The sequence below is a fragment of the Colius striatus genome, chromosome 3, assembly GCF_028858725.1.
Source record: "Colius striatus isolate bColStr4 chromosome 3, bColStr4.1.hap1, whole genome shotgun sequence".
Taxonomy (NCBI): Eukaryota; Metazoa; Chordata; class Aves; order Coliiformes; family Coliidae; genus Colius; species Colius striatus.
This window is the reverse complement of record NC_084761.1, coordinates 1,863,553-1,883,193: the sequence shown is the minus strand read 5'-3', so window position 1 is coordinate 1,883,193 and position 19,641 is coordinate 1,863,553. Positions and strand designations below refer to the sequence as shown.

The 19,641-nt window shown below is 60.4% G+C and overlaps 1 protein-coding gene across 4 annotated transcripts in view; it reads left to right on the top strand.

Annotated features, from left to right (window-relative positions):
- LOC104562020 (ankyrin repeat and fibronectin type-III domain-containing protein 1) overlaps nucleotides 1-18,712 on the top strand; it is a 235,380-nt gene extending 216,668 nt beyond the window's left edge. For all 4 annotated transcript variants that reach the window (XM_061993029.1, XM_061993028.1, XM_061993030.1 and 1 more), the window contains 18 exons: nucleotides 941-1,142; nucleotides 1,630-1,837; nucleotides 2,405-2,599; nucleotides 3,217-3,330; nucleotides 3,903-4,000; nucleotides 5,738-5,828; nucleotides 7,726-7,833; nucleotides 8,036-8,135; nucleotides 8,575-8,707; nucleotides 9,631-9,750; nucleotides 10,119-10,334; nucleotides 10,570-10,736; nucleotides 11,248-11,398; nucleotides 12,104-12,272; nucleotides 12,542-12,708; nucleotides 13,189-13,399; nucleotides 14,163-14,782; nucleotides 17,581-18,712. In XM_061993029.1, the coding sequence (XP_061849013.1) occupies nucleotides 941-1,142; nucleotides 1,630-1,837; nucleotides 2,405-2,599; nucleotides 3,217-3,330; nucleotides 3,903-4,000; nucleotides 5,738-5,828; nucleotides 7,726-7,833; nucleotides 8,036-8,135; nucleotides 8,575-8,707; nucleotides 9,631-9,750; nucleotides 10,119-10,334; nucleotides 10,570-10,736; nucleotides 11,248-11,398; nucleotides 12,104-12,272; nucleotides 12,542-12,708; nucleotides 13,189-13,399; nucleotides 14,163-14,782; nucleotides 17,581-17,868 (3,358 nt within the window). In that variant the 3' untranslated portion in view covers nucleotides 17,869-18,712. The remainder of the gene's footprint in view (nucleotides 1-940; nucleotides 1,143-1,629; nucleotides 1,838-2,404; nucleotides 2,600-3,216; nucleotides 3,331-3,902; nucleotides 4,001-5,737; nucleotides 5,829-7,725; nucleotides 7,834-8,035; nucleotides 8,136-8,574; nucleotides 8,708-9,630; nucleotides 9,751-10,118; nucleotides 10,335-10,569; nucleotides 10,737-11,247; nucleotides 11,399-12,103; nucleotides 12,273-12,541; nucleotides 12,709-13,188; nucleotides 13,400-14,162; nucleotides 14,783-17,580) is intronic.
- The last annotated feature ends 929 nt before the right edge of the window (nucleotides 18,713-19,641 follow it).

Below are 19,641 nucleotides of genomic sequence, written 5' to 3'. Positions count from 1 at the left end.
TTTGCTGGAAAAAAGCCCCCCAGGAAAGTCACATAGCAAAGAGGGCAGAGGGCTGGCCATCAGTGCAGGAGACAGGTTCCTGCTGGAAGGATGGATGTGGTGCATGATGCTGGCCCAAGCCAGAAGTGTGGTGGGCAGCACTCAGCAGGCATGGGACTGGGGGGCTGCTGGTCACTGCTGAGGGGTCTGGGCAGCCCTGATGGGTAAGCATGGTGGAGACTGAGAGTAGGGAGAGGTTTCCCTGGTGTGATAAGACAGGGACTGGTTGCAGAGCTGAGCAGCCTGAGGTTGCTCAGGGCATCTCAACTCTAAGGCAGCGTGAGGCTGGATCAGCCTGTGGGTCTGGAGGGAAATGTGTCAGCCCTGTGGGGCCAGCAGCAGCCATGGGGAGAAGCAGTGATGGGGAAGATGCTGAGGGGATGGAACATGTGTGTGAGGAGGAAAGGCTGCAGCCCTGGGCCTGTTCAACTGGAGAAGAGAAGCCTGAGCTCAGGGGCACCTCAGCAGCACTGACAAGTACCTAAAGGCTGGGTGTCAGCAGCATGGGGGACACTTTGTTCTGTGGTGCCCAGGGACAGGACAAGGGGTGATGGACATCAGCTGGGACACAAACAGTTCCCCTGGCACAGGAGGAGAAGCTCCTTTGGTGCTGAGGTGAGGGAGCCCTGGCCCAGGCTGCCCAGGGAGGGTGTGGAGGCTCCTGCTCAGGAGGTTTCCAACCCCAGCTGGACACGTTCCTGTGCCCCTGAGCCAGGGGAAGCTGCTGGAGCAGGGGCTGGGGCTGCAGCAGCTCTGCAGGGCCCTGCCAGCCCCCACCATGCTGGCATTGTGTGAATGAGCTGGCCTGAGCTGGCAGCAGCACATCAGTGACACCCCAGCACTGCTCTGCCCTCTCTCCCTTTGTGGCACACACTCTAACCCCTCCTTTACCCTTTCCCAGGTCATCCTCCCCTAAAATGACGCAGCAGATGAGGGACCTGCAGCTGGCACAGGCCAGGAAGCCACCAGGCCCTTCGTCCCCCAACGCTGCCAAGAGACTGTACCGGAACCTTTCGGGCAAGTTCCGCGTCAACTACACGTCCCTGGACGAGGGCAGCCTGGCAGCCAGAGCCGACCGCGACAAGCTCCGCAAGTCCTGCCCGGTCAGTGCCCACGCTGCTGCAGCTGCAGCATGCAGGGAGGGTGGAGGGAGCTCTGAGGGGGGTGGTACCCGAGTGGAAGCCCACGGGAGAGGCTGAAGCGGAGCCAGGCGGGTGGAGCGTGGCTCTCGGCGTCACCCGCTTGTGTCTGCCATGAGGTGATGCTCGTGAGCAGCCTGGGCCAGGGCGGGCTTCCCCTGTTTGGGTTTGTGGGGTACTGTCCCTGTGCACAGGGACACACGTTCCTGAAGCACTCACACCCCTCCCTGCATCCCTGTGTGGGGATCCTCAGATGAATCAGCATCATGTTGGTTGAAAGCCCTTGAAGCTGCTGCAGTGCCAGCCCTCACCCTGCCCAGCCCAGCACTGACCCACAGCCCTCAGCACCTCTGGGATCCCTCCAGGGGTGGGCAGGGAGGGGTTGGGTGTTTGGGGGGGATGGAGGAGGGTGCCTCGTGCTCAGACAGCTTGTGTTTCTCCTTCTGCCCAGTTCCAGAGCAATGCTGCTCTCTTCGAGGCCGTGGAGCTGCAGGACTTAGACAGGGTCCAGGAGCTGCTGAAGCAGTACAGCCCCGAGGAGCTGGACCTCAACACCCCCAACAGTGAAGGGCTGCTGCCCCTGGACATTGCCATCATGACCAACAACGCTCCCATCGCCAGGGCCCTGCTCCAAGCAGGAGCAAAGGAGAGCCCACACTGTGAGTTGAAGGGGGGCCATCACCTGGGCCTCCAGGCTGGTGGAGGAGGGCATCCCAGGCAGCAGGGTTGGGGTGAGGAGGCAGTGCCTGGGCTCGGGGAGACTGCTACAGGCTGTAGGAGGAGCAAGAGTGGAGACCAGGAGCAGGACACAGAGGGGAGGATGATGGGGTGGGGATGATGCCAGTAGAGCCTGGGCTTGCCCTAACCACCTTCTGTAAGTCAAGGTACTTAGATGTCAGGGGGACACTTTGTTCTGTGGTGTCCAATGATAGGACAAGGGGTGATGGACATCAGCTGGGACACAAACAGTTCCCCTGGCACAGGAGGAGAAGCTCCTTTGGTGCTGAGGTGAGGGAGCCCTGGCCCAGGCTGCCCAGGGAGGGTGTGGAGGCTCCTGCTCAGGAGGTTTCCAAGCCCAGCTGGACACGTTCCTGTGCCCCTGAGCCAGGGGAAGCTGCTGGAGCAGGGGCTGGGGCTGCAGCAGCTCTGCAAGACCCTTCCCATCCCCATCATTTGCTGATCCTCTGATTCTCTCCCCTCCTCCTGCCTCTCCCTGGGCCCCACAGTCGTGAGCCTGGAGAGCCGCTCGCTGCACGTCTCCACGCTGGTGCGGGAAGCGGAGCAACGGGTCAACGAGCTGACGGCTCAGGTGGTGAATGAGGCTCCCAACACCGACTGCTCTGAGAAAGAGAAGCAGCTCAAGGCCTGGGAGTGGCGCTACCGGCTGTACAAGCGCATGAAGGCAGGGTTTGAGCACGCCCGTGAGTGCTGCTGCAGGGCTGGGCTGGGAGGTGCAGCGGGACTGGGCATGGGGAAGGGGCTGGAGCACAAGGGGGGCTGGGCAGGGGCTGAGGGAATGGGGGTGCTGAGCCTGGAGAAGAGGAGGCTGAGGGCAGCCAGCAGCACTCTCTGACACTCCCTGCCAGGAGGCTGCAGGGAGCTGGGGGTCGGGCTCTGCTCCCCAGGCAGCAATGACAGGACAAGAGGCAATGGGCTGCAGCTGCCCCAGGGGAGGCTGAGGCTGGAGCTGAGGCACAACTGTTTCCCTGAGAGGGGTGTGAGCCCCTGTGCCAGGCTGCCCAGGGAGCTGGGGGAGTGCCCAGCCCTGGAGGGATCCCAAAGGCGTGGGGCTGAGGTGCTGAGGGCTGTGGGTCAGTGCTGGGCTGGGCAGGGGGAGGGCAGGGCTGGGACTGCAGCAGCTTTGCCAACCCACATGATTCTGATTCATCTGAGGATCCCCACACCTGTAGCCAAGGCTGTGTGTGTGCATGGGGGGTGAGTGCTGCAGGAATGTGTGTCCCTGGGCACGAGAGGAGGGACTGGAGGGGTTCAGGGTGACCATCCTCACTGTAGTGGTCCCTGTGCTCTCTGTCCCCAGGAGTGCCTGATGCCCCCACCAACGTGCACCTCTCCGTGGCCAGCAGCTCCTCGGTGCTGGTGACCTTCTGGGAGCCCCTCAGCATCAACTCAGCCGTTGTCACCAAGTACAAAGGTAAGGGGCAGGGTCCCCACAGCAGTGCAGGAGACACACAGCCATGGCAAACACCTCAGGAGCAGTGGGGCACTCACCCTGTGCCACGGGCATGGGCAGTGCTGCCAGGCCCCCGTTGAGCTGCCTTTGTGCTCAAGAGTGGAAGAGCCACAGCCACACAGAGTGATGCCACCTGGCTGTCACCCAAATGGGCCAAGCCAGAGCAAACCCAACGTGGCAAAACCCAGAGTGTTGCTTCTTTGCCCCCTGCCTCATCCCACACACTGCTGGGCTTTGCCCCCCTGCCACTGCTGCACCCCTCACCCACTCAAACCATGCATTCTTGGCTTCTGGGAGAATCTCCTCCATCCTCACCTCCTGACTCATCATTTGAGGATGCTGACCCCATCTGATGAGGCTTGGTGAGGTGAACCACAGCTCTTGTGCCACCTCCCCTGCCTTTGCTCACCTCCCTCCAGCTCCTGTGATGCCTGTAGTCCTGTGGCCACTGGTCCCCACACGCTGCAGCCAGCCCTGGCTGCCTGTCCCTTCTCAGGGCCATGCAGCACCTTGAGGCCTCTCTCTGCTTTCAGTGGAGTGGAGCTGCTCCCCCACCTTCTCACCACTGCTGGGGGAGGCTGTGGTGGACAAGCTGAAGAACCTGCACTTCACCATTCAAGGGCTGGTGTCGGTGAGTTCTGGGGGTGCCCCGTGGGGTCTGGCTGCAGGGGGACAGCCCATAGCCAGGAAAAGCCACTGGCCACAGTGCAGCCCATGGGGTTGTTCCCTGCAGCTGATGTGGGGAGGGCTGGAGGCTCAGAGCCATGAGGGTGCTGAGCCTGGAGAAGAGGAGGCTGAGGGCAGCCAGCAGCACTCTCTGACACTCCCTGCCAGGAGGCTGCAGGGAGCTGGGGGTCAGGCTCTGCTCCCCAGGCAGCAATGACAGGACAAGAGGTAATGGGCTGGAGCTGCCCCAGGGGAGGCTGAGGCTGGAGCTGAGGCACAACTGTTTCCCTGAGAGGGGTGTCAGCCCCTGTGCCAGGCTGCCCAGGGAGCTGGGGGAGTGCCCAGCCCTGGAGGGATTCCAAAGGCGTGGGGCTGAGGTGCTGAGGGCTGTGGGTCAGTGCTGGGCTGGGCAGGGTGAGGGCAGGGCTGGGACTGCAGCAGCTTCAAGGGCTTTAACGACCCAAAGGATTCTGTGGTTCTATTCTATGATCATTTCAAGCTGGAGGAACAGGACTGTGCTGTGGGGATGTTCAGCACAGTCTGTGGGCAGAGCTGAGAGCGTGGGGCCAGGAGAAGTGTGTCTGTCCCTGCATGGCCACAGCTGCTGTGGCAGTGGGGACATCCCCTGCACAGGGTGTATGTGAAGGGCAGAATGGGCCCATTCACCAAGCACCTCATTTATCCTCTGTCCCTCACCCTGGTCCTGTCTCCATCCCTTCTCCTCCCAGGCAGTAAGCCAGCAGCTCCTTCCTCTGCCACCTGCACAGCTTGGCCCCTGGCAGCTCACTGCAGAGGGGGGACCAGCCCTGTCTCCCTCCCCAGGAGCTCTGCAGGGTCTCGGGTTGCCTGAGCTGGGGCTCCCTACTGGTTTATCTCCCTGAGGAGTGCAGGGAGAACTCTGTCTGTCAGCTGTGCCCTCCCTGGGGCTGATGCACCTGCACACACCAGCCTGTAGGACCACAATGGGGCAGGATGGAGACCAGGGCTGGATGGAGCCTGGGACAGAACATGGGAGAAGCTGGTTTGGATGGGGTTGCCCTTACTAGGGAGGTGCAGCACCAAAGCTCCAGGGCAGGTAGGAGGGAAGCAGTGTGTCAAGGAGCAGGGAAAGGCCTCAGTGTGGTTGGAGGGGCTCAGCTGGGGCAGCAGAGTGCAGAAGCTGCTGTTGGGGTGTGAGAGCTGCCTGGGGTGCAGCAGCACAGGGCTCGAGAGGAGCCCATCCATCATCATCTCAGAGCTGCTTTACAGGCTCCTGTGTGCCTTCATGAGTGCCTGGAGGCCTTGCAACATCTGGCAGCTTGGCTGAGCTTTAATCAAAGGCCTTTCATCACCGTTGCCAGCATTGGGCCAGCTCCCTGTCCCCAGGGGAGGGATCCTTATGCATCCCAGGGGGAAGGCAGCACCTGACCCGCCATGCTGCGGGGCCAGAGCATCTCTTGGCAAGGGCCATGTCCCATGTGCCATCCTTCCTCTGCTTCTCCTCAAAACCACCCACACAGGGCCATGGGGATTCTCCAGCGTCTGATAACAAGAGCTTTGTAGCACTGGGAGAGGTCAGAGGCAACTAACTGGCTGTGGTGTGAGCTCCCCACTGAGCCCTCCTTGTGCTGTGCTGGTGTGCTGGGCTGGAGGGATCCTCCTCTCCTTGCACACAGAGCTGGGAGAGGTGCCTGTGTGCTGAGTGTGGCTTCTCTCCTCCCAGGGCACAGCGTACTACGTCCAGGTCTCTGCCTACAACATGAAGGGCTGGGGCCCCCCACAAGCTGCTGTGCCTCCTTTTGCCATCCCTTCCAGTAAGTACCACTGGGAAAGAGCTGGCAGCAGCTGGGGGGGATGGATGGGGGGGATATGTGCCATCCAAAGGCCTCTCTTCACTGCTGGGATAGGGTCCTGGGTGGACCTGGGAGCAAAGGCAGCGTCTGGGGTCTTGGGCCAGGCTGGGAGGCTGTCTCTGGGGGTCTGGGGTGCTGATTCCAGCTCACAGGAGCTTTGCCAAATGCTGGTTTAATTCAACCTGAAGTTCTCCTGGTGCCCAGTAAAGCCTGAGCTGTTTTAGGCCACTTAGATCAGGTCATCCTAAGGAGGGAGCTAGGACAAAGGATGCTCTGCTTCCTCAGTGAGCAAGAAAATGATGCAGCCATCTCCTCTCTAGAAAGAAAAAGCACCCCTGGGGTTTTTAGCAGAGGTGGCTTGTAGTTTAGCACAGGGCAGCTTTTGGGAGGGGTTGGTCCTTACCACCTCAAAGACACCTGCCCCAGAGCAGCCCAGCTCTGTGCAAAACCACATGCTGAGGGGGAAACACGGTGGGATGCTCTGGCTCAGCCCCTGCAGCTGCCCCTCCAGGGCACAGAGCCATCCTGGTCCTGGGTGGCAGTGGGCCTGCAGCCCTCCATGTGCCACTGCAGGCTCTTGCCCACATCCAGCCCAGCCCCAAGGAGCTGGCAGCGAGCTGGGATGAGTTCACAAGCCTTAGCAGAGGCCAGCTCTGGGCTGCCAGCACTCACCTCCTCACGCTGGCACCAAGGCAAGGCAGGGGGAAGGCCACTCACCACCACACAAAGGCACCCCATGGTGTGCACAGCTGCAGTGAATCAGGCATGAGAGGGGCTTATTTATTTCATCTGTGGTTGTGTCCCCATGCTGGGCTCTGGGGAGGCTGCAGCTCCAGGGCTGTGTTCAGTGTGGGGGGACAGAGGGATACTGAGGGGCTGGAGTGTGGCCAGAGCTGGGGAAGGGGCTGGAGCACAAGGGTGCTGGGGAGGGGCTGAGGGAAAGGAGGTGTTGAGGCTGGAGAAGAGGAGGCTGAGGGCAGCCAGCAGCACTCTCTGACACTCCCTGCCAGGAGGCTACAGGGAGCTGGGGGTCGGGCTCTGCTCCCCAGGCAGCAACGACAGGACAAGAGGCAATGGGCTGCAGCTGCCCCAGGGGAGGCTGAGGCTGGAGCTGAGGCACAACTGTTTCCCTGAGAGGGGTGTCAGCCCCTGTGCCAGGCTGCCCAGGGAGCTGGGGCAGTGCCCAGCCCTGGAGGGATCCCAAAGGCGTGGGGCTGAGGTGCTGAGGGCTGTGGGTCAGTGCTGGGCTGGGCAGGGTGAGGGCAGGGCTGGGACTGCAGCAGCTCCAAGGGCTTTGCCAACCCAAATGATTCTGTGATCTCCATTAATATTTCTCCCTTCAGTAGAGATCCCTCCCTGGCCCATCAGAACACAGTCAGGCACCTCCCTGGGTGTTTTTAAAGCTCCTAAAAATAGTGGTGAGCCCCAGCCAAAGTGAACAGAGCTGCACTTTCCATGGAAAGCAGCAGCAGGCAGGGCAGGGGGGTGTTTGCAGCAACTGATGTGAGGCCAACGCAGAGGCACTGGCAGGTCCTGGAGAGGGCTCACACAGGAGCTTATTGCTGGGTTTGCTGGGGTGAGCCCAGCTCACAAAACCTGCCCAGAGGAAGCTGCAGCACTGGGGAAGGTCTGGAGGAAGACAGTGATGAGAAGGCTGATGAAGTGTGGAAGCAACAGGCGGCACCTTGTTCTTTCCCTGTGCTGAGCTGGGCAGCGTGGCACAAAGCTGGGCATCTCCCAAAGCCCAGCCCATGCACAACTGCTGCTGTGCCACCTGGGTGAGGAGGGGACAGGAGCCCCTTTTCCCCCACACCCCAGGCCAGAGGGTGCTGAGGGTGACGGTGTCTGTGTCCCCCAGACTGGCGCGAGTACGACGGCCGGGCCCCGCGGCGCAGGGGACAAGCTGAAGCTCTGGACCATCTGCTGGGGCAGGTGAAGACTGTTCACCAGCACTGTGTTTGCCACGGTGAGAGCTGGGCACAGGGCTGCAGGGAGGCTGTGGTGTGGTCCAGGGGACTGGCTGGTAATAGGAGTAGGTCTGTCCCATGGATGGATGTAGCAGAGAGATGGCTGAGGCGGTGGAGACCTTGGCTGAGCTTTATCCCCACACAGCTGCCAGTGCAGCTCTTCATCTCCTGCTGCAGCACCTTTTGCTCTCTGCTCCCCAGAGCCCTGCAAGAACCAGCCCCAGAGCAGGAAGCACTCTGTCTCCAAGAGCCTCAAGCACCTCTTCCACCCCGGCAGCAAGTTTCTCAAGACGCTGAAGCGGTGAGAGGTGGATGTGTGGGGTGTGGGGAGGGTTCCCTCTCCCAGTGGGGGTGTGGGGTGGCCCATCCTGGGCACAGCCTGCACGAGCAGGGGCTGGGGAGTGCTCAGAGGTGGGCCTTTGCTTGGAGGGAGCTGCTGGTGTTGGTGGAGGTGGGTCCCATCAAACGCTTCTCCTTGATGTTTCCCTTTGGACTGACCAAGCTGCATCCCCACGCATCACCCAACAGCTCACCCTGCTCCAGACCCCACTGCTCACCCTCACCCTTGGCCTCCAGGCACCTCAGTGTGTCTCCTGCAGCTTGTGCTGGCTGAGGCACCAGCCATGGCATCAGCTGTGGCACCATTGTTGCCTCTGAGACCTGGGGCAGGGCATTTCTCCTTTGGGAAATGAAGCTGGTGGCTGGGGGGGACACTGAACTCTGCCTTTCCTCCCATGCAGGGGCCTCTACCTGACAGCCATCTTCTACAAGGATGACAACATCCTGGTGACCCACGAAGACCAGATCCCCGTGGTGGAGATTGATGACACCTACTCCTGCCTGCTCATGCAGGATTTTCTCTGGTTCACCAAGGTGGGTGGCCTTGAGTGGCAAGGGGTGGGCAGAAGGGGTGGTGGTGGACTGATGGCACAGCAGGCAGGCTGTGTGTCACTCTGGGGTGTGATGGGCTGGTGCCACAATGGGTGCCAGATGGGCTGGTGCTGCTGTGTAGGTGGGTGCAGCCTCTCCACAGGGGTGCCAGCAACGTCTCAGCTCTTTGACTGCTGCACCACAGCATCCTGTACAGAGCAGGACATGCAGGGTGCTGCTGCCTGGTCCTCTGCTGACAGTCATAGAATCACAGAAGCATTTGGGTTGTTAAAGCCCTTGATGCTGCTGCAGTCCCAGCCCTCCCCTCACCCTGCCCAGCCCAGCACTGACCCACAGCCCTCAGCACCTCAGCCCCACGCCTTTGGGATCCCTCCAGGGCTGGGCACTCCCCCAGCTCCCTGGGCAGCCTGGCACAGGGGCTGACACCCCTCTCAGGGAAACAGTTCTGCCTCAGCTCCAGGCTCAGCCTCCCCTGGGGCAACCTCTTTGTCCTATCATTCATTATTGGGGAGCAGAGCCCGACCCCCAGCTCCCTGCAGCCTCCTGTCAGGGAGTGTCAGAGAGTGCTGCTGGCTGCCCTCAGCCTATTGTTCTCCAACAGAAGTGAGTCAGCCTAGTGAAAGGGCAAGTGGGCAGTTTAGGGCCAAAGTCTTGTGCTGAATGGTCCTTACCTGCTGAGGGAGAAGGTTATCTTCTCTCTCTCTCCTTCTCTTGGCTACCTTCCACTCAAGCTCTCAGTCCTAAGACAGGTCTGTGGGTGGGCACAGCGTGGTGCCATCCTGGGTGGCTGTGGCACAGGCAGCCCCACTCCTGCTGAGGGAAGTGTCCCTAACCTGGTTCAAACCACCAGAAAGGGCCCTCCCCAAAACACCTTTGTGTGGTGACAGCCCTTGGGTGTGCTGCAGGTGTCCTGCATGTGGGATGAGATCCTGTGGCTGCGGCAGTGTGTCACCGTCTCCCAGTCCTCCTGCTCCTGCATCCTGCAGACACGCTTCAAGATGCTGCTGGCCATCTCACAGATGCAGGTGAGCTGGGCCTGGGGAGGTGTGAGTGTTTTGGGAGAGCACTGTGTGCTGGGCTCCCCTGGGAGCAGCATCCTTGAGGGTATCCTGCCCTCAGGAAGACCTCAAGCTCTGCCAGTCCTGCCCATGGCTCAGCCAGTGACTGGGTGGCCCTGCCTTGCTTTTACCCTGATTGTGGGGTGATGAGCTGTCAGGCTTCGTGGTGATCTTGTGCAGAGGAACTGGGGGCTCTCAGGAGGTGCTTCGCTGGGCAAACTGGTTTCCAGCTGCCAGAGGGGAGAACCCTCCCTCCCCAGCCACATCCCAGACCCACAGAGCCTCGGGTGTCCCCTGCCCCAACTGCTCCCTCCCGATCCCATCCCATCACACAGGGGCTGCTGGGCATCCAGGACCTGGGCCAAGTCTTCTTTGAGCCTGTCAAAGACAAGCAGGGCAACATCCTCATCGTCACCCTGAAGGAGGTGAAGACCAACCAGACCTTTGAGAGCGTGCGCTGGGTTCCCGTCTGCAAGCTGCAGAGCGGCCGCAAGTCCGTGTCCTCGCCCGACGAGCCCACGGCGCTGGACACGCTGCTCGTCTCCATCCAGGTGCCGTGGCCAGGGGTCCCAGGGGGGCTGCTATGGCCGTGGCAGAGCAGGGGCACTGAGGGTTCAGCCCCAGTTTGCAGGTAGAGGGGGAGCAGAGCTCAGCCAGGCAGCACAAACCCTGTTGCTCTGAGGGGAGGCGTCGGGCTGGTAGCGGATGGGACTTGCTGTTGTCGCTTGGCTTCTGGCACGAGGGCAGGAGAGAGCCCTGTGAGTCCAGCTGTGCCTTTCTCCTCAGGACAAGCTGGCTTACCACCAGAGGAGCAGCCATGCCCTCGCCCCAGGCCTCTACCTGGGCTACTTGAAGCTGTGCAGCGCCGTGGATCAGATCCGAGTGCTGGTGCCGGAGCAGCTGCCCAACATCCTGTGTCACGTCAAGATCCGCTCCAACCCCAACATCTCCAGGTGGGGCTCACAGGGCAGCTCCCCAGGGGCTCCTCTGTCCCACCCAGCCCAAGAGCACCCATCATCCACTCATAGAATCACAGATTCATTTGGGTTGGCAAAGCCCTTGGAGCTGCTGCAGTCCCAGCCCTGCCCTCACCCTGCCCAGCCCAGCACTGACCCACAGCCCTCAGCACCTCAGCCCCACGCCTTTGGGATCCCTCCAGGACTGGGCACTCCCCCAGCTCCCTGGGCAGCCTGGCACAGGGGCTCACACCCCTCTCAGGGAAACAGTTGTGCCTCAGCTCCAACCACTCTCCACCACTCCTGGCAGCAGTGCCTTATCCCCTCTGCTGCCTTGCCATGCAGGGCCACCCTGAGCTAGAGCAAACCCCCTGCCTCAGCAGCTCCAGCATCCCTTGGGCTTCCTCCTGGAGGAAGAACAGCTGAGCAAACACAGTTCTTGTAGTGATTGTGTGCTCAGGGCCACCCAGAGCTGCTCCCTCCTTCATGTGTCTCTGTCCTTCTCCAGGGAGGAGTGGGAATGGCTGCAGAAGATGGTCAGCAAGGAGGAGCCTGTTCCTGCAGAGCCAGAGGCTGAAGCCTCCCAGAACCACTTGTTTCAGGAGCTCCAAGTCGCCATCAAGGAGCTGATGGCCCTGGTCAACATCCCACTGCAAGAGGTACAGAGGGAGGGAGGGAGGGGAAGGGGCCATGCAGCACCCTGCTAGTCCCTGCACCAGCCCCTGTGCTCTCTTTGGGGATGTGAAGCATTGATGAGATTTTAAGCCTGTACAACAAGAGGACAAGTGGTGGACAACCAGCATCTGCAGCATCCATCTGCCCAGGGACAGTGCCAACAGGAGCTGTTTGTCTTACACTCAGCTGTACCTCCAAAGCAAGGATGGTGAAGCTGGGCTTGCATTACTGCCTGTGGTGTGGTTTGGTCCCAGGCTCAGCCCTTGCTACATGAGACCAGCCCAACTCTGCCCCTCCAAAGCAGGATGGTCCCTCACAAGGACCCATCCCACCATCCTGGGTGAGATGGAGCTGCAGCCAGGCTGCAGGGGGTGAAATCCCTTCTCCACTGGGCTGGGTGTTCACTGGGAAGGTGCCCAGCAGTGCCACCAGCATCTGTCTGGACAAGTGTGAGGGCACCTCTCAGCAGGGCTGAGACCATTGCTGCTTGCACTGCTTCCCTGAGACCCCATCACAGTGACTTTGGCCAATAGTTTAGAGACTTTTAGGACAACTAAGAGAGAAAGGGAGGCGTACAGGTGATGCCAGGAGCAAGAAGCCTCTGTGAGCTGAAACAGCAGCGTCCCCTGTGAGGCTTTGATGGAGAGCCCACCACATTTGCATCTGCTACCTGCAGTGTCTTCTTGCAGGCCAAAGATTTCCGTCTGTACAGCCAAGAGGTGTTGGATTTTGGGGACCAGGTCTCCTTCCTGCTGCTGCTGCCTCCATCAGATGATGTCTGCACTGCTCCAGGCCAGAACAACCCCTACACCCCTCGCTCCGGCTTCCTCACGCTGCCGCTGCAGATCTTCGAGCTTGGTGAGGAGAGGGAATGCCAAACCCCAACCTGGTTGGTCTCTTTGTCCCCTGAGAAGCTCCTGAGAGCTGGGACAGGCAGTGGGGTGGACTGGACATGATGGTGGTGGGCTCTCCCCAGGACAAGAGAAGTAGAGGGGGATGCTGAGGGGTCTCCAGGAAGGATGAAGGGCAGCATCACCTCCTCCCTGTGTTATGTGAGCAGAGAGGGCATCCATAGCAAGGGGCCTGATGTTTTTCATCCCCTCCCCTCTTTTTCTGCCTCTCCCCAGTCCACTTCTTCACATATGACCGGGAGTTCATCACCCAGTACTGCCAGGTGTCTGCCCTCCTGGAGCTGGAGTCGCTTCTCTCTCAGCAGAGCCTCAGGGAGGCTTTCTCTGACACCGAGCTCTCCACTGCCAAGCAGAGGCACCAGCAGGTCCAGGACTACATCCAGGTACAGTGAGCAAGAGGGAACGTGGCCTCCAGGGTGCCCACAGGACATGGCCAGGACAAGTCATGCCCTGCATGAGCTGCAGGAGCATGACTGGGGCTGCTGAGTGCTCGTGGTGGCTGTGGCACTGTGAGGTTCCTCTGCCATGGCCAAGGGCAGCAGCCAAAGCTTTGTCTGGCATCTTCCTCCTGCAATGATCACATTAAAAACTCTGCTTAGATAGCCAGGGGCTCCTGCTCTGTGAGTCCCCACCATGCCTGGAAGTGCATTTTGGGGTTGATGTGCCCAAGAGCACCCCACACCATCCCCCTTCCCTGCAGCCAGGCTGAACCAGCATCTGCTGCATCTTCCCACCCCAGAGCACTTCCCTGGGGATTCATTCCCCTGAGCTTCTCACCCCCTGGGAAAGGTGTGAGGGCAGAGCCTGAAAGGTCTTTTGCAACCCAAATAATTGGGGAACTCTTCTGTCTCCTCTCCTGGCAGCAAATGGAGGAGATCTGGCGTGAGATGCGCTGGATTATGGATGCCCTGCAGCACGCCCGCTACAAGCAGCCCTCCTGTGGGGTGTCCCTCAGTGGCTTCCTCAGCGAGGCTGCTGGGGTGATGAAGGACAAATCCAGACCCACCTCATCCCACCTGGAGTACCTGCCCTCACCAGCACCCTCGCCAGAGACCAGCCGCAAGCTCAACTCTGGTAAGGGCTCAGCTCTGCAAAGCTGCTGCCAGAGGGGCTCGGTGCGGAGGGCTGCTCTGGGTGTCTGCAGCACGGCCCTGCTGGCAGAGCTGGGGGCAGGACCTGCTCTGCCTGTGCCTTGGTGAGTGCAGTGTGGGTGTCCAGCAATGAGGCAGCACCCAGGGGCTTCATGGAACCAGAGAATCACTAGGGTTGGGAAAGCCCTTGGAGCTGCTGCAGTCCCAGCCCTCCCCTCACCCTGCCCAGCCCAGCACTGACCCACAGCCCTCAGCACCTCAGCCCCACGCCTTTGGGATCCCTCCAGGGCTGGGCACTGCCCCAGCTCCCTGGGCAGCCTGGCACAGGGGCTGACACCCCTCTCAGGGAAACAGTTGTGCCTCAGCTCCAGCCTCAGCCTCCCCTGGGGCAGCTGCAGCCCATTGCCTCTTGTCCTGTCACTGGTGCCTGGGGAGCAGAGCCCGACCCCCAGCTCCCTGCAGCCTCCTGGCAGGGAGTGTCAGAGAGTGCTGCTGGCTGCCCTCAGCCTCCTCTTCTCCAGCCTCAGCACCCCCATTCCCTCAGCCCCTCCCCAGCCCCTTGTGCTCCAGCCCCTTCCCCAGCTCCTCAGTGTGACAGTGAGTGAGGGGCCCAGCACTGAGCACAGCCCTGGAGCTGCAGCCTCCCCAGGGCTCAGCACAGGGTGAAACCCTCAGCTGGGCTTGCTGCCAGCAAATCTGAGCCCCTCTTTGCTTCCCTTTCTTTCTTTTCCCCTTTGCTCCCCCAGACTCCCACGGGCTGTCGGACGAGGAAGGCTCCTCAGAGGTGTTCCTGGCCACCGACAGCGACTACGACTCGAGCCGCGCTCAGAGCCCGAAGGAGCTCGACCTGCTGCCGTCCTCGTCGGCTCCCGAGCGCTGCGGCCGCGGGGTTCCCCGGCGCCTGCGGGACAGCGCCCCGGACGTGCTGCAGAGCCACGAGCTCAAACCTCCTCCTCTGCCCCAAGCTGACGAGCCCCGGGCTCCCCTTCCCGAGCTGTACGACAGCGACTTCGTGCTGCCCAGCCGGCAGCTGGAGCTGCTGCGCGTGACGGAGAAGCGCCAGGCGTACTGCGTGCGCACCAGCAGCCTGGACTTCCCCAAGCCCCCCTGCCAGCCCGCCAGGAAATCCTGCCCGGGCTCCGTCCACAGCTCCCCGCCGGAGAGCAGGACCTCGGGCCGCTGTGGGCAGCTCAGGCCGGGGACTGGCTCGCAGCACAGCCCCGAGAGCGGCCGGGCGGAGCGGACTCGGGACTCGGAGGAGCAGGAGGAGCAGCCGGGAGGCTCGGGGAGGAAGAAGCTGGGCTCTGTCACCCTGAGGGTCTGTCCTCAGTATGAAACCGGACTCTCCAAAGAAACCAGCGTCAAGGTACCTGCAAGAGCGAGAAAGGGCGGCGGAGAGGCTGTGCGGTGCCCGGGCTGGCAGCGTGGGGAGGTGTGGCGGCAGCCCCTGGCCTGGCACCGCTCGCTCTGTCCTCCAGCATCCAGCCTGGGAGCTGCAGCCTTCCTGCCCTGCTTCCCTTCAGCCCTGCAGCGGCACAGAGAATCACAGGAGCTGTGGGGTTGGCAAAGCCCCTGAAGCTGCTGCAGTCCCAGCCCTCCCCTCACCCTGCCCAGCCCAGCACTGACCCGCAGCCCTCAGCACCTCAGCCACGTGGCAGCAGTGCCAGGGCTGCTGGCTCTGCAGGAGGGGAGATCCGTGGCCACACACAGGGGTGTTGCTGGGGGTAGTGCTCAAGCTGTTAGTGCCACCCAGCACGGGCAGAAGGTCACATCGATGGGTTTCCCTCCCCACATCCTGGTGCTCAAAGGCATCAGCCCTCTGGATGAAATCCAGCCCTCCCACAGCCTCCCCTCCTTGGGCTCTGTGCTCCCCCTGCCCCAAACCCTTTGGGGAAAGGAGAGCAGGAGCCACTGGTCCCCAGCCTGTGGCAGGTGTTGGCATCAGCCAGAGTCACCATGTCACCTGGTTCCTCTCTGTGAGGACTTTCCCCCTGAGAGCTGCCCCCCAGCACCAGCCCCCTGACCTGCTCCCTGTGACACCCCCCTGGGCACATGCCCCCTTCCCCTTCTGCCCACTCCTTTGCTCCCAGCCATGAAGCTCATTCCCCCTTCTCCATTCCCAGTGCCCAGAGCTGAGGCTGATGGAGCCTGAAGAACAGCAGAGGGAGGGCAGAGCCGAGGGGCTGGTGGCTTTGCAGCTTCACTCAGCTGTTTGCTGCAGCAGGGGATGTGCCTGGCGCGGGTTTATGTCCCATTTGAGCCATGGCCGTAGGTTTGTGCAGAACCTGGGGTTCCTGATGGGCTGCCCACGTGGCTTTGGAAGTTGCCAAGCTCTGGATGTGACTGCCTGGAAGCATTTCATGACGTTCTGCTTGAAGAGAAGTCAAGGAAAGGCTCCGGGGTTGGCACAGACCCAGCAAGCCCCGCGGTGCTGGGTCCCAGCTGGCGGCTTCCCCTGGGCTGAGGGCTTGTGGCACTCCCCAGGCCCTTCCCCACATGCCCAGGGAAGCTGTCACCTTGCCTGGAGGTGATGTCCTGCTTCAGGGCCTGTGGAATCAAGTAGCAGGCTCCTGCTGGTCGCTAGCAGTCCGAGCCCAGAGGAGCTCATTTTGCAGTGCCAACGGGAGTGGAGAGGGAGAGCTGGGATGGGGGGAGCTTGTGAATGGCACAAAACAGTGTTGCTTCCCAAGGAGGCTCCAGCACAGCAGCACCAGTTTGGCAGAGCTGCCGTGCTCCAGCTGCTCTGAGTGGTGCTCACGGGAGGGACTTGGTGTGGGTCCCTCTGTGGTGCCAGGGGCAGAGCTGGCACCGTCCCTCTGTGGCTGTGAGTGATGGGAGAGTGGGGCAGGCAAGGAACGGGGTATATGTGCAAGAGCTGAGCTGTAGACTCTTGCAGCAGAGGCAAGGAGTCAGGTGTATGTGCAAGAGCTGAGCTGTAGGACTCGTAGCAGAGGCATGGAACGGGGTATGTATGCAAGAGCTGAGCTGTAGGACTTGCAGCAGGGGCAAGGAACGGGCTATACGTGCAAGAGCTGAGCTGTGGGACTCTTGCAGCAGAGGCAAGGAACGGGGTGTATGTGCAAGAGCTCAGCTGTAGGACTCTTGCAGCAGAGGCAAGGAACGGGGTGTATGTGCAAGAGCTGAGCTGTAGGACTTGCAGCAGGGGCAAGAAACAGGGTATGTGTGCAAGAGCTGAGCTGTAGGACTCTTGCAGCAGAGGCAAGGAACGAGGTGTACGTGCAAGAGCTCAGCTGTGGGACTTGCAGTAGAGGCAAGGAATGGGGTATATGTGCAAGAGCTGAGCTGTAGGACTCTTGTAGCAGAGGCATGGAACAGGGTATGTATGCAAGAGCTGAGCTGTAGGACTTGCAGCAGAGGCAAGGAACGGGCTGTATGTGCAAGAGCTGAGCTGTAGGACTCTTGTATCAGAGGCATGGAACAGGGTATGTATGCAAGAGCTGAGCTGTAGGACTCTTGCAGCAGAGGCATGGAACAGGGTATGTATGCAAGAGCTGAGCTGTAGGACTTGCAGCAGAGGCAAGGAACGGGGTGTATGTAAGCAAGAGCTGAGCTGTAGGACTCTTGCAGCAGAGGCAAGGAACGGGGTGTATGTGCAAGAGCTGAGCTGTAGGACTTGCAGTAGAGGCAAGGAACAGGGTGTATGTGCAAGAGCTGAGCTGTAGACTCTTGCAGCAGAGGCAAGGAATAGGGTGTATGTGCAAGAGCTGAGCTGTGGGACTCTTGTAGCAGAGTCATGGAACAGGGTATGTGTGCAAGAGCTGAGCTGTGGGACTCTTGCAGCAGAGGCAAGGAACGGGGTGTATGTGCAAGAGCTGAGCTGTAGACTCTTGCAGCAGAGGCAAGGAACGGGGTGTATGTGCAAGAGCTCAGCTGTGGGACTTGCAGCAGAGGCAAGGAACGGGCTATATGTGCAAGAGCTGAGCTGTAGGACTCTTGCAGCAGAGGCAAGAAAGCAGTGTGTGGGCTCAGGTCCTGGCACACGGCGTGTCCCCAGGCACGGCGCTGCCGCTGCTCCCTCCCCAGGCACTGCCATGCCAGTCCTTCCTCCCCCTTCAGTCCCTGCTGCCGGGCACCTCAGGATTGCCCCTCCTTCCTCCCACCCCGCCCTCACCATCCTTCTCTCCCACCTTTGTCTCTCCACAGCTGCACATCAGCAGCCAGACCTCGGCGGGGGAGGTGGTGAAGCTGGTGGTGCTGGAGATGAACGAGGTGTCGCGGTGCGCGCTGGGCGCCTCGGCCGCCGTCCGCTACGGCCACGAGCACCTGCAGCACTTTGGGCTGGTGTTTGCCTGCGAGGACAGCGAGCAGTGGCTTCCAGATGATTTCCTCCCTCTGGCCCTCCAAACCTCCCAGCCCCAGGGCAGGTTCTACGTGCGGATCAAGGAGACGTCGCCGTTGGTGCTGCACTTCGGGCCGGCCACCACCGTATGAAGGGCGAGGGGAGGGGAAGGCGGGTGAGCGCGGGGACCTCGGCTTCCAGCGAGCGGACAGCTCGTCTCTGATGCTTCCTTCTTCCACAGGCACCCTCTCATCAGGCAGCCACGGGGTGGGGTGGGATCGTACTGGGCCGTGTGTCATTTGTTTGGGTTCTTTTTGGGTTCTTTTTAGTTGGTTGGGGGGGTGTTTTTGAACCAAAGAGACGTGGAGACTCGGCTTTTTGTGAATGAAGAGAGAGGAGGGTGGAGCAGAGACACCTCAGAGCTTGGAGGAATCTCTGCAATGGAATCTGGGAGAGTAAACATCAAGAGGAAAGTCAAGGGAGAGAGAAAGGGAAAAAGTCTTACAAGAAGCAGCAGCAATACCAGGGTTTTGTTGTTTCTCTGAGAAGCCTCACCTGGGATTCCCTGAAGAGGGTTTGCTGGGGAGGGGTTGTGGTGTCACAAGGACAGCACTGAGCAGGGTGTTTTCCTCTCTGCCCTCCCATCACTACCTGCAGAAGCAATTCTTGCACTTCCCTCTGGGAACAAAAGGATGGGTTGTGGGGGTTTTTATCTTCCTGACGAGAGAGAATGGTCGTGTTTGTGCTGGAGACACTGGAGTCGTGTCAGAGATGAAGAGCCTGAAGGCAGCAGGACCCCACGCTGCGTGGGTACCCCACACACCACCCTGGCACATCCCCCTCTCCTCCCCCCCCAGCTGCCCTTTTGTTCTGGTGATTGTGCTTGGCCTCTCTTACACGTCCTATAGCATGAACCTTTTTTGTTAGCCACTAGATCTCTTGTTAACAAGGTTATTTTTCTGATCTCCTGTGGTCCATAGTAAAGATGACTGCTGCTGCCCTGGGTCACTCTCTTCCTTCGTGGTGTGTTGAGTCCCTTCAGCCCCCCACATTCAGAGAATCACTGAATCCTTTGGGTTGTTAAAGCCCCTGAAGCTGCTGCAGTCCCAGCCCTCTCCTCACCCTGCCCAGCCCAGCACTAACCCCTGGCCCCCAGCACCTCAGCTGTGCCTATTGCCAGGAGAGCACTGTGAGCATCAACCACAGGCTCCTTTGAGCCCAGTTGCAAGGGCTGAGCTCCTGTCTCCCCAGGTAATGGGATGCTTCCCACCCTGCAGAGGTTGAGGTGAACTCACAAATGGTGTGTGGGAGCCAAGGGCCAGGTTGAAAAAAACCACACCCCATGTTTTCTTGGGGCTTTGTTGCTCTGTGAGGCAGTGAGATGAGCTTTGGCAGGCAAAGGCTGTCACCTCCAGCTGGGGTTGGGAGGTTGGTGGTTGTAAGGCCTGAGCATCTGCAGTGAAATGCATTGATTTGGAGAAGAGGAGGCTGAGGGGAGACATGAGCACTCTCTACATCTACCTGAAGGGGAGTTGGAGTGAGGTGGGGGTTGGTCTCTCCTCCCCAGTAATGAACGGCAGAACAGGAGGAAATGGGTTTAAGTTGCCCCAGGGGAGGATGAGATTGGAGCAGAGGCAGAACTTTATCACCAAGAGGGTTATTAAGCATTGGAAGGGGCTGCCCAGGGAGGTGAGGGAGTGCCCATCCCTGGAGATACTCAGCAAGTGCATAGATGAAGTACTGAGGGATACGGTTTAGTTCAGTGATGGGCTTGGCAGGGTGAGGTGAGGGGTTGGACTCCATGAGCATCAAGGTCTTTTCCAACCAGTTCTGTGATTGATTCTGTGATTGATTCTATGATTCTGTGATCGGTTCCATGATTGATTCTGTGATCCTGTGACTCTAATCTGGTGCTGCAGCCTCCA